General features: G+C 39.2%; 3 protein-coding genes and 1 long non-coding RNA gene across 4 annotated transcripts in view; 1 reads left to right on the forward strand and 3 right to left on the reverse strand.

The window, feature by feature from the left end:
- Positions 1-6,269, reverse strand: part of LOC149053098 (uncharacterized) — a 110,268-nt gene extending 103,999 nt beyond the window's left edge. The window contains exons 1-2 of the mRNA XM_089182383.1: positions 6,092-6,269; positions 5,814-5,909 (exon numbers count right to left, since the gene is read on the reverse strand). The gene's annotated coding sequence lies outside the window, so the exon portion shown is untranslated. The remainder of the gene's footprint in view (positions 1-5,813; positions 5,910-6,091) is intronic.
- LOC149053105 (uncharacterized) overlaps positions 1-18,573 on the reverse strand; it is a 108,250-nt gene that overhangs the window by 25,596 nt on the left and 64,081 nt on the right. The window lies entirely within an intron of this gene.
- Positions 11,157-17,019, reverse strand: LOC149053107 (uncharacterized). The gene is made up of 3 exons (XR_016188893.1): positions 16,904-17,019; positions 14,605-16,010; positions 11,157-11,395 (listed from the first exon to the last, which is right to left on the reverse strand). It is a non-coding gene; the product is annotated as an uncharacterized LOC149053107 (long non-coding RNA).
- On the forward strand, positions 11,401-14,489 carry LOC149053108 (uncharacterized). The gene is made up of 2 exons (XM_089213148.1): positions 11,401-12,127; positions 12,401-14,489. The coding sequence occupies exons 1-2, from the start codon at positions 11,797-11,799 to the stop codon at positions 13,969-13,971; spliced, it is 1,902 nt and encodes a 633-aa protein (XP_089069274.1). The 5' UTR covers positions 11,401-11,796; the 3' UTR covers positions 13,972-14,489.

An 18,573-nucleotide genomic window follows, 5' to 3' on the forward strand; every position in this document is an offset into this window, starting at 1 on the left:
ATTGACGCCAAAGAAAAGTCGCCCATATCGATACAGGCCATCCGGGGCTGCAAACGTGGTTACGTCACGCGAGTATAGCTCTATTTGATAAAACGCCATGTTTAGGTGGAGTTTACCGGAAACTTTTGCCATTGAAATCTCCTGTAATGTTTCTTCCACTGTGGGAACTGGGTGTTTCACCATGAGGATTGCACGATTCGCTTGTCTCATATCCAAACAAATGCGAATGTCTCCGTTGGGCTTCTCTACGACCACAAGTGGATTGATCCAGCTAGTGGGAACATTGACTTTTTCAATGACATCTAGTCCCTCTAACTGTTTCAACTTTGCTGTCACTTTCTGTCTCCTGCTAAATGGTATTTGGCGAAGGGGTTGTGCCACAGGTGGGACACTGTCATCTTGGTGTAACTTCAGTTAGTAGGCGTTTAGTTTGCCGAGGCCCTCAAAAACTTTGGGGAATTTAACTTTAAGAGCGGTTTTGTCGTCTAGAAACTAGGCATTGTCAATGTTTGTACTGCAGTTCATAACACTAACTGCAACCTTAAGCGTTGCAAGCATCTCTAATGTTTTACGACCTAGCAGGGTTTCAGCCTGCCCTGAGACTATGTAAAATTCTGCAGTGGCAGACATGTCGGTCTGTGGTACAGTGACTCTCAACATACAGCTTCCCTTAAGCTGTAGCGGTTTCGAGAGTGCGTATGCATACACATTTTTATCACACCTTGCTAAGGGGTGCTTTCCCCCCGTCAGAGAATGATATACATGCTCTGACATAAGATACGGCTGGCACCTGAATCAACAATAACATTAACTATCTTATCGTTTATACGCAGTTCAAGCCTTGTAAGGTGCAGGCATAGCTCCTAGAAAGTTTTGTCGCGCCTTGGAATATTCTTCTTCAATTTGAAAGTATCGTGAGCGACTCCATCGCTTTCTTGTGGTCTTTAGGGTCGCCCTTCGTGTCCTCGGGAATGTACGCTCGGTCCTGCTAGAAGTAAAAGACGGCTCGTTGCTGTTCCGGATTGTCGATGCCTGATGCTGTCACGGAAAGCTCAAATTCATCTTTCCAAATGCACCAACGTGGCACGCTTCCCAACTGTGTCAAACGCCGCAGGACCAGTTAGTCCACTTAAACAGACGGCCAAAGCCCAGAATTCCTGAGAAGTTTGTCTTGTGTTCGACTTTTATCCTTGTCGCCAAATGTAGTAGCTTTGCAAGAGAGGAAAACACACGAGACTCCAGGAGCACAACAAGTCTATTGGCGAGATGGTGGACTCTCAAAAGCACATGGTTGCAAATGTCACGTGACATAAATGTCACTGCCACTACAAATAGAAAAGCCTACTGAGATAAGAGCATTTATAATTAAAATAAGAGTTTTGTTGTCCGAAAGATGTTTGATTTTATTGATACGATGTAGAGGAAAGTGTAGATACGTGATCGTCAAAGGTTACGGCAGAGTCCATGCAGAACTCCAAGTCTTTTACAACAGGAGAGGGCTTAATATTGTTCCCCAATAGAACGACATGAGGTAGAGTTTCGCGTTAGCTGTGGTACGCCAACGACAAGGACCTTAGTTTTGCCTTGATTGATTAACAGAGAGTTTAGTGAGCACCACTTTGCTATCTCGCGGAGATCACTACTGAGGTCAGGAATGGCAACACTGACGTCTGACTGGGGAAGAGCCAAAAGCAGGTTGGTGTCGTCTACATAGCCCATGGCTTGGCACTTCTCCGGAACAGAGAGGAGGTCGTTAACGTACAAATTGAACAAAGCTGGACCGAGAATGGACCCCTGGCCACACCTACTATCTGTGGGAGGGGGTCGGATAGGACACTGCCAATCCTTAGCACTTGCATACGTAATGATAGGTAACTCTTAAACCAGGCTAAAGTGGGGTCATGTTGGATGCTGTCGAAATCTTTAGACATGACGAGTAGTACAACCACAGATATTCGTTTCTCATCCATATTCTCAAGGAGGTGGTCCGTGAAGTGTAGTAGGGCGGTTTTATTGGAGTGGAACTTTCTGTTTTTACTCTGTAGGCCGGATATCTTGCTATTTTATCCAAGAAGTCCATAAATAAACTGCGTGTGAGCAGCTTTCTCGCATATCTTTGACATTATCGGCAGGAGGGATATAGGACGGGTGTTTTCAGGGCCATTACGATCGCCGGACTTGAGGTTTGGGATGACCACTGCGGACTTCAACACCTGTGCAAAGCTATTCGATGCGAACAAAGTATTCATCAGATTGATAATGACGGGTAGGGTGGCCGGAAGAATGTCTTTAAGCTCTCCAGCGGACACTCTATCAAGCCCGAGCGCTTTGTTTGATGGGATGTACTTAACAATCTTTTCAATACCCTGTTCCGTCACAGCATGAAACTCAAATTTGTTCGTCCGTAGCATCGACTGACTCATCGGAGAAGCCATGGAAGTTGAAGTCCTTGGCTTTAGGGGCTGCAGCCACCCCTACCGAAACGTAGAAATCGCTAAATCTGTTCGCTCGGACCGTAGGATCTTCGACAGTAGTCAGTGGTGGATCTTTGTTGGGAAGGCATTGATCTATAACTTTCCAGACAGAATTTGTGTTTCTGCTGCACTTCCACTCACACTATACTTTATTTCATGCAAATCATTTTGCCATCTCCACCCGCAAATAGCAAAAGCTAGACGAGGCAGGCGGAGAGGAAAGGTTACAGCAGTCATAACAGATAATATAATAATTGTAAAGTAACTAAATAAACTATCTGGATAAATAAGAACTACTGAGAAAAAAAAAAACAAAAAACAAAACAAAAAAAAACAAGCTAAAGTTACAAAATATATAGTCTTACAGAATGATATTACAATAAAATTTACTACTAACAGAACTATCAATTATATACATTGAGTCGAGGATGCAGAATTTGCCATTTTTTGTAGAAGAATGGGCACTTCAACATAATCGTCCTCTGCTTCCATTATCGAGAGCAAAAAGTCATGAAAATTTTTCTTAAAAGCTCCTTTGGAGAGTTGACAAAATTCGTTAGGAATTGCGTTCCAAAGTTTAGCTCCAAACCTGGAAAAAGAATCTTGATTTAAATTCAGTCTTGAAGTTTGAACATAATAATTTCCAGACGAAGAAAACCTGGTCTCATGCCTGTGCTTTGAATTAGCTTTAGTGAAGAAATCACAGATGTTAGACGGAGCATTCATGCAGGAAACGTCAAACATTATAGAAGATACTTTTTCAGCATATAACATTTGTAGGGGTAGAATTTTTGAGGAAATAAATAAAGGCACAGCATGGGCTCTAGGTTCAGAAAAGTACATCAAACGAAGGGCTCGTTTTTGAAGCACGAGGATTTTTTTTAAATGGGTTTTGGCAGCTTGACCCCAAGCCGCCAAACCATATGTCAGATGAGGCAAGATCAATGATTGATAAATATTTAAAAGGGTTGTACGTGGGACGAAGTGCCTAAGACGGGCAACAACACCAACAGTTCTGCTTATTTTTAATGCAACATTATTTATTTGAAATTTCCAGCTTAAGTTGCTGTCCAATAGGACGCCAAGATATTTAACATGGTCTTCGCACTGAAGCGTGGTAGGAATTTGAGTACAGTTATCGATCATTTCAATGTTAATCGAGTAGTTCAACTTACGTTGATATGGACGAAAGATAACATAGTTTGACTTTTTAGCATTGAGCGTTAACTTATTTGCATTGAGCCAGTCAGAGACTTTGAGCAGTTCGCTATTGACGGTTTTTTCAAGAGATTTCAAATTAGAGTCAGCATACAACAAGCTCGTGTCATCAGCAAAGAGATAGAATGACAATTTCGCTGAAGAGTTGTGAATATCGTTAATATAGATTAAGAATAGCAGAGGACCAAGCACAGACCCCTGTGGGACACCACATGAGATCACACATTCGGTAGATAAGTTAAAACCCACTTCAGTTACTTGTGAACGACCGAGAAGGTACGAGGCAAACCAAGCATTGATAATTCCTCTGATGCCATAATGATTAAGTTTTTGAAGCAAGATTAAATGGTCGACGGTATCAAAGGCCTTTTTTAAGTCTAAAAAGATCCCGCAAGTGAAAAGTTTTTGGTCCATATTGTTTTGTATGACATTAACGATATCAATAATGGCATGTTGCGTGGAATGGTTTTCGCGGAAGCCATACTGTGACTTAAATAGAATATCGTTTTTACCAAGATAGGATTTGAGGCGGTGGTACATTAATTTTTCAAATATCCGATTGAAAATAGACAGTAATGATATCGGACGATAATTACCAGGCTCAGTCTCATCGTCATTCAGTGGTTCGAAGCGAACATTTCCTTCTCTACGATTCTCATCACTCGCTTAACTTCTTGCCTGAAAAAATTAAAACGCTCCAGTTTTGGAACGTCGTTTGCTTTACGTGCCTTTTTTTGCCACCTGTCGCGCATCGATTGTTTGATCTCAGCTGTAATGAACGGATTCGGGCATGACTTGATCTTGATGCGTTTAATTTGTGCGTGTTCATTCAGCGTGTCGAGGAATAAATTATTGAATACCTCAACTTGATCATCGAGGTCGTCAAAAATATTAACAAGGTGAAAAGGGACACACATCAAATCGCCTCGGAATAAACCAGGGCTGTAGTTTTTGTAGCTTCTGGTGAAAACACTAGAAGCTTTGAGATTCAAAGTGACCGCCACCAAGCAATGATCAGCAACTGCCGAAATATTTACATCGCAGCTAGTAAGAAAGCTCTTGTTTGTTGTAAGCGCCACGTCAATTAGCGTCACTGATGTATCAGTGGTCCTAGTTGGTTGTGTAACAAGCAGCGAGAGATTAAGTGAATTACAGAGATTCATCAAAGCTTGGCCCTCAGGACAAGAAAAGCCAGGAAAAAGTCTGCATTTAAGTCGCCAGTAACCATAATTTCCATTCCTAGCGGAAGCGAGCCCGTAAAAGACGCAGTAAAATCGACCAGGAATCTAGACATGGACATGGAGTCTGGCCTTTAAACAGCGCATAGTAGGAAAGATTTTGATTTCCTGCACTGGACTTCAAGCCAGAGTTGTTGGGAGTTAGCATCCGTAGTTGTTGACAAGTTATCGATGATCGATGCGTTAAATGAGTTTCTAATGTAAACAACGATCCCTCCTCCCTTCAGATTTATGCGGGCCTCTATCCTGCCTGAAAATGACATAGCCAGAGCAATATTCTTCACCCTTAGGAACGTCTTTTTGAAGCTCTATGCGTAATTTAGCCTGTGTGCAGCCGATCACTACTTTCCGAAAGAAACTGGAGGAGGTAAAATCCTTGCTAGCGCGGCGTAGATTTACTTGAGGTTGTAATGATGTGTTTAATACACGATGTCATTAACAGAAAGTCTAACGTGCCCAAACTGAAACTAAACTCGATATAGAATAAAATCCACAAACCCTCACCTCCAAAGGATAACTTGAAGCTCTCACTCGGTGGCCCACGCGCAGTATTGGTTTGTGATCATGAAAGCATAACGTTTTCGCCTGGTTATCAGCTCCCTGCAACATGCGACACAATCATCAAAATAAAAAGAAATAAATCCAGATAAAGGTTTGTCCATTTGTGGACTAAAATGAAATCTCATATTTAAGCAGATTTCATCGCCAATAAAATGACGCAGACAATTTCAAGGAAGGGTATTCATTAAGCTCACACTTCAGTTCAGTTTCGAAACACTGACCTTTCGCTTTGCACTATTAATACGAGATGTCATTAACAGAAAGTCTAACGTGCCCAAACTGAAACTAAACTCGATATAGAATAAAATCCACAAACCCTCACCTCCAAAGGTTGACTTGAAGCTCTCACTCGGAGGTCCACGTGCAGTATTGGTTTGTGGTCATGAAAGCATAACGTTTTCGCCTGGTTATCAGCTCCCTGCAACATGCGACACAATCATCAAAATAAAAAGAAATAAATCCAGATAAAGGTTTGTCCATTTGTGGACTAAAATAAAATCTCATATTTAAGCAGATTTCATCGCCAATAAAATGACGCAGACAATTTCAAGGAAGGGTATTCATTAAGCTCACACTCCAGCTCAGTTTCGAAACACTAACCTTTTGCTCTGCACTATTAATAGTTTCCGTCACATCTTTACGCTTGTATGGAGATTACATTTCTGCTGAACGCATTAATCACAGAGTACTAGCTCCACTTGTCGTAGTTTCTTTGTGAAAGTTTGCATCTGATGGTTTTCAAACGCTTAGATCGTGTAATTTGTCGGATCGCGTGACCAGAACTACAGTAACCATGGATACCATGACGTAAGATGACGTAACTGGAGAACAGGCGTCGTTGTTGCATATTTCAGACTAGTGGAAGACGGCGTTAGGCGCTCCTTTCCTCGCTCCCCGTTGGGTTTGCTTTCGCTCGCTTGGAAAAACGCAACAAAAAGATAGCTATTTTTGTTGTTGTTGAAAGACCATTTACTTCAGTAGATCAAGGACAAAAATATCTCCCTTGGTTTCAGCACGCGCTGTTTCGCGTCTTGGTATCAGAAATTTTTTAATTTTTTTTAGTTAAATATGATGTAGAGAGGTAGGGATGCATTTTCAATGGTTCCGTTAGCGATTCCGCTGGCGACGAAATAAAAACGTTCTTAGCGGAACTTCTCAAAAAGTCAAAATATGTTCAGCAGAGCCGAACTGGACATTTATCTAAATTCTGTGCTTTGTTGTCTGTCCTGCAGCTTCACCTTGACTTTTATCAATAATAATGTCCAACAAACTTTTAATCACTTTTCTCAGTGTTGAGGTAAGCTACACATTTCCCAGTTCCCGCGTTCACGTGTAGTGTCGACGTCCCCTGATCCTCGTGGCTCTGGCGAGGGGTCTGGGGATAGAATATGTAAACTGTAAGCATACATACCTGATATGATATCTTAATTTGGAAAAGGGAAAAGAAAATAGCAATATGGAATCTACTTTTCCAAAATTGGTCCCAATTTTTTAAAATTGTACTGTTAAAGGAAAAATAGTTTTTGAACTAGTTTAATAATAAAAAAAACTTAACCAATCAATATCGGCGTATGGACCCTCTTTGGAGGTTGGATGAATTCAATAAACAAAACTTTGAAAAAACGAGTGGGAGAGAAAATACTCAGAGAGAAAAAAGATATTGAGGGAACCATTTTACCATTTGCTGCTTGCCTAAGCTGTATAACAGTACACCACTGTTTACTTTTACTCCAGCACCGAGCCAAATCAGCATCTTTGTTTCTGATCACTGTACACAGATCTCCTAAGTGATCCTGCCAACGCAAAAATTACCAACAAAAGTTAGACGTGAAAACCTTAACATACATTTAGTGCGAGAAGAAATAATAGAATCCAGCCTTGCTGATTTATCCCTCCGTAGTGCGAGCTACAGATTGATTCAGGTTTGTAACCCTTTAACCCCTAAGAGTGACTGGCATCTAATTTCTCCTTACCATATCACGCTGAAACACTCCATTAAGGTCAGCAGAATAAAAGAGCTGATCACCGACCAAAGAAGCTCTTGATTGTTGGACAAATTCTCCATGTTGGTATAGTGGAAAATGTTTAGAGAGCAGTATGAAGAATATGCATACTGATTTTAGGGTGTCATGGGTTAAGCAACATTGTGAGCCCGTAAAAATTATCTAATCGAGTTTACAACCACATCCCCCTCGTGCTTGTTTTGCCATCACTATTATTTACTTCGTCTTATAACAGGAATAAAAGTGATGGCAAAACAAGCTTAAAACGGAAGAAATTGCCGGAAACCACAGCTGACACACAAAATGTGAATACGTTTTATTGATTTTATGTGTAAGATCTTCATATTTCGAAATATTTATCATTGTAAATCGACCATATTTCGTTCCCCATACTATTCCTCATTAACGTGTTCAAATTCTCAACGGTTCCTCTCGTAACTTAACACCGAGTCCCACAACGTGTGACGCTTTCACGAATTAATCGTTTTCTTTTTCTCGAGACATGAGGTTGGGCCGCCTGTGGGCCAGTAGGCGAAATATGAGGATTTGCCTGAGAATAAACTGTTGCATACTGAACTTCTATCATTAAAATTTCCAAGTCACAGCACTGAGGCTTGTTCCTACTAGAAGGGCTTATATACTTTAATCGGGGGGGAGGCGGCTCATAATTGGATGTTTTTTTTCTTTAAAGGTAGATAGGTCTTTAACCTAGGGGGGGGGGGGGGCTTATAAATGGGAGGGGGGAGAGAGTGCTTATAAGCAGCAGATTACAGTATTTATGTTTTAACAGACAGTCTAAGTGTATGAGCTTGAGCTTCCTATAGTGTTGTGGTGTAAGTAGGGTTTTAGTACTCCTTTCTGTTACAAGAAGCAACTAAGGTGAAATGAGCCATGAGTATTTCTAATTCATACCATGCTTTTTCCAAAAGCTTGGCAAAGAGAGCCATAACGAGAAACAAGAAACAATAAACCATTACCAGCGTTGCACAGTGGATCAGCCATTTTGACATCTCAGTGACAAAGGATGAAGACACTGAGACAGAAATGTTTATTTTAAACAGGTGGATTTTAGATGACAACTAAGCACCATGATTAGCATTCAAAAGTTCAACGAGAAGCCACCAAACTAAGATAAAACTTGACTTTTTCATTATCACATGCCCAGTATTCTTTTCAATGACTGATCTTTCTGTGCTTCATGGGTTCAACTACCTAGCACATTAGCTTCTACTTCAGTTTTGAAATATAATCTCACTTTTTAAATGAAATGTGCACAAGAAATGACAATACCATATCTAGGGTGACTAAACAAGAAATCATAAAATGGTCCCCATTTTAGCATAAGCTTTATACTTAGCATGCATTAACCATAATTTGCTTTTGCATCAATTCTACAATGTGTAGGTCCAGAAAATATCCATACCCTCACCACGGAGGGAATTGGAAATTCCAGAGGGGATGTGGGGTAAGAGGCGAAATTTTCGTCCAGAGGGTAGGAAGTCGATCGACTTTCTTCGTATGTCAATTGGCGCCACTTACCTGCTTTAGTGGGACGTTCTGAAGTTTAAGTTGTTAAATTACGATGCTTCTAACAGTTCTGCAGCCAAAGAAAGTTTTCTTTTATCCTTGTAGCGCTTTGGAACATAAATAACATCAAATAAAGAAGAGAATCACTTTGTTTTTCGAACGGAGCCGCCAATACTCGTTACCAGTCTCCAAAGATCACAACCAACAGGAGTGGTTACCTGGGGATTTTCCTCGATCATAACGGGAGTTACTACATCACGGGCGACGAGCGGGGATAGAAAAAACGACCCAAATATGAGTGGTCAGCGGTGAAACAACTTTTATACTTCATATATAGACAGATCATTTGTAGTATCAGGAAACAATCGTGTTGTAAAGCCGAAGTGTAAACAGGTAATTTAGTGTTAACAACTGGGTTGAAAACGTAAATTAGCCACCGTAAATTGTAAAAAAGCTGACGTTTCGAGCGTTAGCCCTTCGTCAGAAAGCTCTGACGAAGGGCTAACGCTCGAAACGTCAGCTTTTTTACCCTTTACGGTGGCTAATTTACGTTTTCAACCCAGTTGTTAACACTAAATTACCTGCTATACTCTCCCACCGACGCAGCACCACAGTTTCTTTAGAAACTTACCCCTTTATTCGAAGTGTAAATAGTTTACTTCGCTAAATAAAATGTTAAGCAATTCAAAAGTGTTGATTGTACATATATCTTTTACTGCTTTAATAAACAATGAAGGCATCGGTGGCATCCGAAAGGTACCAAGAAGAATTAAATGTACGTTTTGTAGTTGCAGAAAACAATCGTGTTGTAAAGCCGAAATGTTACCAAGTTACACTTCGCTACTTAAAAAGTTAAGCAATTTTCCTCAAGCTTTAACTGGAACAATACTTTTAATGCTCTATTAACCAACGGAGGCATCAAAGCGCCAAAGCCACTGTTCGCTGTTTTTAAACCAAATAGACCTTTTAGGTAGAGATAAATGAATAAAAAAAAATAACAACAGCAATAACAAAAAAACACAAAGAAACTAAAATGAAATATAAATAGGTAGTTCAGACACAGCTTCTCGCGAATCGCGTAAGACTGCCTTTGAAGAAATTTACCATAAACTCTGAAAGACGGCGATTCTTCTCAATTAAATTATCCCTGAATTAGGAGAGTCAGGAAAGGAAACCGGGATCTGTGCACTTTAAAACGCTGAGAGATTATATACCTATTTGAGAAAATCTGTTGTGGTTTTCTCTTTTGAATGGCTTTCTGTAAGTACATAACACGTGGAGTTCAATGCCTGAAATGAAACTAACAGATCATCCATCTCTGCTCTGTTTCCCTCGAAATATCCAAAACAATAATTGCCTTCAACAGAAAAGCCATTGAGATGTTCTTTCAAAAAGTCGATCTCTTTTATTTCTTCAACTTTTACCGTCATTTAGCAGCTAATTTACCTTTTCAGTTTGGTTGCATGCAACCACAGCGCTAAACTAATTTGTGACCGCCTTACTCATAAGCCATCTCTTAATTTTGATCTGCAGTGGGCTTAATTCTGTTGCATCATAATGTGTAGGAGACTTGACGATTTCTTTATGGCTTACTTGCCTGCGATGTTACAATGAATGATAAGTACAGGCGTACCGTAGTCGAAAACAGTTGATAGTAACATTGAGAAACACTAGGATCCAGAGCTTTGTATATATGCGCGTGGGACTGGTAACTAGCCAAGGTTTGTTTATGCACAATCGGACGAAATTATAGACCCGCTGTTAACAAGAATCAATGCTTGTGTGAAGAAATTTTACATTAGAGGCTGGAATTTGGAAAGATGAGGGGGGTCCTATATGAAATTCCCTCCGTGGTGGGGTATGGATATTTTCTGGAACTACACAATGATGTTAGCTCTCCCAGTTACCTGAAAAAAAAAAAAAAAACAAAGCAAATTAAAAAACAAACAAACAAAAAACTTGGCATTCATCATGAGCACAGGGTCTTCTATTGCATTATGTTTAGGTTTCCACAAGCCTAAATGTCTCCTTAAAACATTTTTACCCCACAAAAAAATAGAGTGGGTTCCCTGTGACATCTTCCATTTCTAAACTTTACTGCAACAATTGTAGTTATTCTCTCTTTACAACTCTTCACTTTGGTTTTCTTTGCCTGAAACAAAAATACATCATCACACAAGAGGGTAAACTTCAGATAATATTAAGTACATGATAATTTTTTTTACTGATTAGAATCCCTGTTTTACTAACATCTTGTAGCAGAGCAAACAAAAGGACAGGCACACCAGGTTTTCTATTGTTTGGAGATTAACTTTCTCTAAGCCTTACACCCCAAATGGTGACAAGCAACTGATTTCTCTTTGCATTATTATCACTTAAGGTGGGACTTAACCTAAAATTTGACTACAAAATGCAATTTTTGTTTTTGGAGAAATCTGAAACTTCAGGCATAGAAGAAAGCCATGACATGAGTTTTTAAGACTAATTTGCTTTATTTTGTTGCCTACGATAAGTTTTCTGCAAGCTAGTAAAAAAATATTTTTGGTTACCATGGCAACGCAACGTAGCATCTTTCAGTCTTGCTCCAATTTGAAGCCCGAAAGTCCATCCAATTCCTAGAATTTCCTCAGTATTTTCAAGAGGAAGCTATATGACCCCTTACATGAAGTATAGCTAGTCGGAGGTGGCGTGGGATTGAAAGCTGGCGTGTTTTCAACTGTGGAGATACTGTGAGAGCGAGATTCGAGTTTTATATCAGCGAAGTTTTTGTCTAAAATGCCAGGAGGGAAGAAGAATACTGTATATAGAAGAAAGCGGAAAGGAAAGCCTTTTACTGGAGTGCAGAGATACGCAAGGAAAGCGAAGAAAATGCCGCGTGCGGATAGAGAAGTCACAAACTCAGCATCGAGTTCCTCGTGTGATGAGGCTCTGTCAGATGCCGAAAGTGCTTCCATCAGTGCTTCGAGACTCAAAATGAGACCAGAAGATTCACCAGATAGTTCATCAAAGATTTCTGATGTAAATGATTTTCAGGGAGAGGGATACAGACTTGTAGACCTCAAGAAATTATATGCCACGTTGTCTGAAGCACATGTGTGCGAGGAAGGTGAGAAAACATAAGTGAACATCTGTTTTACTTTTAACCTTTTCTTTACTGTTCATGTCTCGTAGCATATGCTAGTAACAGTGTGCAGTTTCCATTTTTTTCTCTAAGAATGTTTTTTTACTTCTCTTCAGTACTATCTTTATTGTTTTCATTTATTAAAAATTACAGTTGTAACTGTCTGTTGTGTGGTATGTGGTGAATAAATTTTGTGACTCATATACATGTATGAGAATGCACAAAATAACTTTAGTGTATACTGTTATTATGTTCTAGGGAGTTTAACTCTGAAGGAGAATTCTTCTGGGAGAAATGGGCTAATGGCAGACCTCTCTGTGGAGTGTAGCTCCTGCCTTGAAGCTACACCATTGAAAACATCAGATACAATAACAAAGAAAGGGCAATCTTTTGACGTAAATCGTCGTGCAGTCTATCATTCTCTGGAGACAGGAGGTGGCTATGAAGGGCTAGTAACCTTTTGCAGCATCATGAACATGCCATGTCTATCACTACCTGCTTATTACAGACAAGTAGACACAATACTTGAGGCTTTAGAAGCTGAAGCCAAAGATGAAATGACACAGGCAGGGATAAGAGTTCGCGAGTACATCCTGAAGGAAAGTGGAGATGAAGTCAATGATGATGTAGTCGATGCAGCCGTTTCGTTTGATGGTACATGGGCGAAAAGGGGGTTTACCTCTCTGACTGGAGTTGTTTTTGTTATATCTGTAGACACTGGAGAGGTTCTTGACTATCATGTCCTTTCAAAAGAATGCCGGAAATGTACCATGAAAAGGTCTCAGTGTCAAACTGACGGGGAGTTCGAAGCATGGCAGATTGAGCATCTTGCTTCCAATGAGTGTGACATTAATTTTAATGGAAGCTCACCTGCAATGGAAGCTGAGGGTGCCATAGTTGTTTGGAGTAGATCTGTGGAACTGCATAAAATAAGGTATAAATGGATGGTTTCTGACGGAGACAGTAAGGCATTCAATACTGTGGAGAATATATATGGCGATGACTGCAAGGTGGAAAAACTGGATTGTGTTGGGCACGTGCAAAAACGCATGGGCAAGCACCTACTTAATCTTAAAGCAAGAACCAAAGGTAAACTTGCAGATGGCAAACCCATTGGAGGACGGGGCCGACTGACTGAGAGCCGCATTAAACGCCTTCAGAAGTACTATGGTCTAGCCATTAGACAAAACACCCTAACTAAAGCAAACCTAACAGAAAGAGAGGTTGATGTTGTTGTTTACACCATGAAGAAAAATATCATTGCCATCCTCCATCACAGTGTCCAGTCACAAGATGCTGCTAAACAACATCGCTTCTGCCCTGTTGGTGAGGATTCCTGGTGTAAATGGCAACAAGATTGTGCTACTGGAACAAATACTTATGAAGCAGGTGACTGTTTGCCTGAAGTGTTCTTTGAACTGCTGAAGCCAACATTCATCACACTTAGTGAAACTAAGCTGCTCCAAAGGTGTGTGCGTGGCGCCACCCAAAATCGCAATGAATGCATCAACGGACTGGTGTGGGCACGCTGCCCAAAACACAAGCATCATGGTGCCAAGGTGATTAGATGTGCAGTTGCTTCTACTGTGTGCCATTTTCATAGTGGAGCTGCCAGCAGAGCAAGAATAATGCAGAGACTGGTAATTCCAGCAGGGGAGTACACTCAGAAGGCCTCAGAAGAAAAGGACAAGAGGCGGTTGAGAAAATCGGACCTTCAGACCTCTGCTAAAGAAAAGAAGCGCCGGCAAGGAGAGCAAATGAGGCGCACACGCAGAGAAGATGCCCTACGGGAGGCTGATGGTGATACCTATGAACCTGGAGGCTTCTAAGTGACTGAAAGAAACATTTGCTATGATATTGGATAGTTCATAGCCATGCAAATTTGTGCAGACAATCTTCGTTTTAGCTTTTTAACTTTAATCGCACTTTTCTCAAAATGTGCATTTTGCGCATTCTAGAAAACATATCTCATAGAGGATTTAACCAATTGACTTGAAATTTTCAATGTTTATTGCTTTCAAAGAGTGTCTGGGAATGAGCAAAGGGTTTTTCTGTAGCTTTACTTTGTCAAAAGTTACAAAGAAAATTGTGGTGGAAATTCACCCCAAAAATTTTGCTTTACTTTAACTGGAGGCTGGAACCAAAGTTTTTTATATTTTTTAAAACTCTATGCTCATCCCCATGATTAGCCTATATACTATATAGTTATAAAAACAAATCAGAGCTAGCTGCATTCCATATCAAGATTTCTTTTCTAGAGTACATGTGGGTTGTGCACAGTATGGGGTAACAATATTTTGCTGGTATCAGGTTACAAATAAACTGTGTGCAGAAATAATTGAAAAAACTGAAATCTGTGATTCATTAGCTTTTCAGTGATATATGGTTTTATATGGTTTAACTAAAAACTGTGGATGTGACAAGTCATTGAAAAAAGGGGTCTTTTTTAGGTTAAGTCCCACCTTAATTAAACACCAAGGTCATGAGAATAGAAGAAATTATTGCTAACAAACAAGGTCTTGATTGCTGAACAAATTCTCCTTGTCAGAACATTAAGAGATGTGTAGAGAAAAGAATGGAGAATATACATTTATATTCAGTTTGATGTTAGAGTGTAAAAGGTTACAATAGACAATAGAGAATGCATGTGTATACATGTTTATTAAAGATTCTATAATATTATTGTGCTTCTACGATTTCCTTGGCTGACGGTGTGTTCTTGCAAGAATTTACACATGTGAGCACAGGGCACAGATGGGAAATGTGTATAACAGCATAACAGTTACATGAGCATCATCTTCCAAGCATGATGAATTTCATTTCTCTTTTTCTATTGCTCAATTCTATGAATCTAATTTAATCTCACATGTATATATCATTTTCATTAGATTATTTTAAAGGTAGTATTTGAATTGAAGTAAAAAAAAGCACAACAGTCCTATGTCCAGGTGACTTGCTGTAGTCTCTATTTATCTCGAGTCCTTAATTTTTGCAAATGACTGTCAATTAAAATTGGGAATGTTATACCTCCCAAATCAAAAACCATTTTTTATTTGACCCTCATTTTCCCCTTTGGCCTCAGCTCAAGGAACAGTTGAGAGTCTTGGGAAAAGAAAACTCACTGTTTCCCTCAAAGCCAGTCATTAAGTACCTAATATGTTTAAGCTCATGAACAAATTTTGAACTCAAACAAACTATGGACAGGTATGGCAAAGAATGCATTGCATTGAAAAACCAAGGCTTCCTTTTTCTATCACCCCTCTCTCTTTTGACGACTTAGCCCTGTTCACATAGCTTTACTAAACTACACTTAAGAAACAATCAGTAGAGTTGTTTGTCTAGGTATTTAATCACTTGGCTCACTTTTGCTATTGTATTCACTCAGTACAACAGATGTGCAAGAGCTACTTTTATCACCCAGAAAAGAATGCTTGATTTATCATGGGAATTTATGCTAGTAAATTAAATGTAATTGGTTGTTGCTAGATGATAATCAGAACAGAAGTCAATCAAGTCCTGTAATTAAATTGTGCTTTGTCTCTTGATAGCAAGAATTATTCTAAACATCTGTCACCGAGTACAAGATATACTACTGTCAAGCAACATGAAATCTCCGCCAACCCTAACAGGACACTTTTGTGCCCCCCCTTGACTATCTTGTTGTGACAATAATCGAGTTTGTGGTTTGAAATCTAACATGGTATCAAAGCTAATTAAACACAGAAAGAAAAGAGAGCCTGGTCAGTCTACAAGGAGACTTACTGCTTGTCTTATACAGGCTTTAAGAGCTCAAAACTCCTTATCACAGGCATGTTTAATTTGGTAATGTTGTCTTTCTGGGACACTGACAGCATCCATAAAGAAGGGCCTGAAAAAAATTAAATAAACACCATTAAGGAAATAAAATATCTAAAACAACTTGGCAAATTTTGGTTGAGCATTAAAATAATCTCAAGCATATTCTCTGAAATATTAAATACAAGCCGTGTCAGGTTTTCAGTTAAGTGAGTCAAATCTCAGATCTTGGAAGTAAAACAATCAAGATCTCATCTAGTTGACTAACAGTAGACAATTTGGGACAAATTTGAACACTATAATGATCTTTTTACTTGTCATACACAGTGCTATTTATAACATTGATTGAGCCTAAAAACAATCTAGTATTTCTAAGCTTTTCCATGACCTTGGTCTGTGATTGGCTAAAATACTAGCACTATAATCAACCAATCAAAGACAAAAATGGCAATCTGTTGTCTTGTATTTTGCAGTAGCCAAAGTTGCTCTCTTTCTTTCTCTCTGTTTTTTTTTCTTCTTTTTTCATATTTTAAAATCTTAATTACAAAACCACACATTACAGTTACAATACATCAGCTACCTTAGTTTTATAAAAAAAATATTCATGATCAATAAATTCCATTATAATCCAACAAATTCAACTATTTGCTTGTGGGCAATTGGTCTAAACATATCACATGACAGAATATCCCCTAGCTAAAACTGGGGGATATGCAAGTGATATTTCCCAATTTTCAAACCTTACATCCAATATGGAAAACTCTGTGTTAAAGATTTGATTCAAGATGAAGAGCATTGCTATAGAAGGAAAATGTTTCTTTTGTTCACAAAATCATTTCAGAGAACACTGACACGCCATAAAAAGTAGTCTGTTCATAAAAATTTTTCTTGTGTGTTGAAAAATATTTGAAGGATAATAAAAATAAAAGAGGGAAGCTGTTACATAATTTATAAAATAAACTTCACTGGCATGAGCATTCTTTTCTCCAACAAAGGCATGGGTTGTCAAAGGCTGCCAATTGGGTTGTCATCCATCATATACTGAGCCCGAAAAAAATCAGAATTTCAGGGAAAAGTTGTCATGCTGATTTAACAACAAATTCTTACAACTTATTTACAAGACAATGTGTAGCAGCGAGAGGGGAGATTTAACAATCATATCTTGGGAGTTAAAGGGTTAAAAAGAAACAAACCAAACCTCACGTGCCTTCGATGTCATTTTTTCATTCTAGGTTTAAAATACCTTTCCTGTTGAGTAATTTGTCACGATAAAGATTAATACGAGTAATGCTCGGAAAAAGAAATGTAAGCATAAACTGGAACAATCCCTAGCTACAACCCCTAAGTCTTGGACAATATTGAAGCTGACTTTGTTTAAACGTACCTATGCTTGAGCGTAGTGAACACGATGAGTAGACTAAAATCTTACCTCTATTTTGCAATCAGCAAGAGACTTCGCTAAGCCTGAGATTCTTCTGTAATCTTTTCCCTATGAGCTAATTGTTTCGGGTAAATTTTCATTTTCCTTCGTCCGCCATCTTTAACAGTGCACAATGTATCCTGGAACAAAGCGGAAATGAATTGGGCTACAACCGCAAGTTGGGAATCACTTGTCTTTGTGATACGTGCTAGCAAACAATCAAACAAACAGACCTTATAACTTTCTTAAACGCGCTTACAAAATTCTGCAAAAACCAAAACATAGGAAATTTAAGGACAGAAAATATTAGAAACGGTTGATTTTTTTTAAGTTTTGTCAGTTGTCAATTAGTTGCGAAATTTATTCTCCTCACAGCAGGATTTCGCCTGTCTTGAGGCAAAACCGAAACAAAACTGAAACAAGGTTGTGGCAGATGGAAAACTTTTTCTAAAGGCATGGCCCATCGAATAATTGCCACAATTGCAGTAAACTTGGTGTGAAATGCTTCTGTGGCAAAAAACTTCTCATCCTGACTTCCTTTGCCGGTTGTTGAATTTATGAACGACACAAAATCGCGACATTGATATCTGTTGTTACTAAGCCCGTCTCAGTATCGGCCATCTAAGGCAAACTCCGCCCTTTCTTTCTATTTCTGGAAAAAACGCATCCTTGCTGCAACCATTTTTCAACGATCTCAATCATTTTTGCAGCTAGCCCTATTATCTTTGTATTTAATTCGGCTTCTCGGAGCCATTGTCTAAGATATTGATCTTTATACTATACACGTTCTTGTATTCGCAAAAAAAAAAAAAAACGACATTTGAAAACAACGACTTTGGCGCTTGAGGCGACTTCAGTGTTAACCCGGCTACGTTTTATCATTCCTTGAGGATTTTAGTTCTAGTAGCCCGATTAAAATTTTGTGCACAGCCCATGCATCAAATCTATGAAGTAAAATATTGTATCCTTCCTCATACTAGTTTGTAAGAATGAGTTTGCTAGTACCTGTATGGCTTTACACAATGATATTTTCCAGGCTCCAAAAAAGTCACTTTCCTCATTAATATTTCCCTTAAATCTAACGGCTTGCTAAAATCCTCAGTCCCTCACCCTGACAGCCCAGCCTCATGAACTAGTCCGCAACAGGTGTGAGAAGCAAATGAATGGCAGAAATAAGCGACCCTGTTCCCTTACACACCTTTCTTGATGCTGTTCG

This window comes from Pocillopora damicornis, chromosome 1, assembly GCF_964200805.1.
Source record: "Pocillopora damicornis chromosome 1, jaPocDami1.2, whole genome shotgun sequence".
Taxonomy (NCBI): Eukaryota; Metazoa; Cnidaria; class Anthozoa; order Scleractinia; family Pocilloporidae; genus Pocillopora; species Pocillopora damicornis.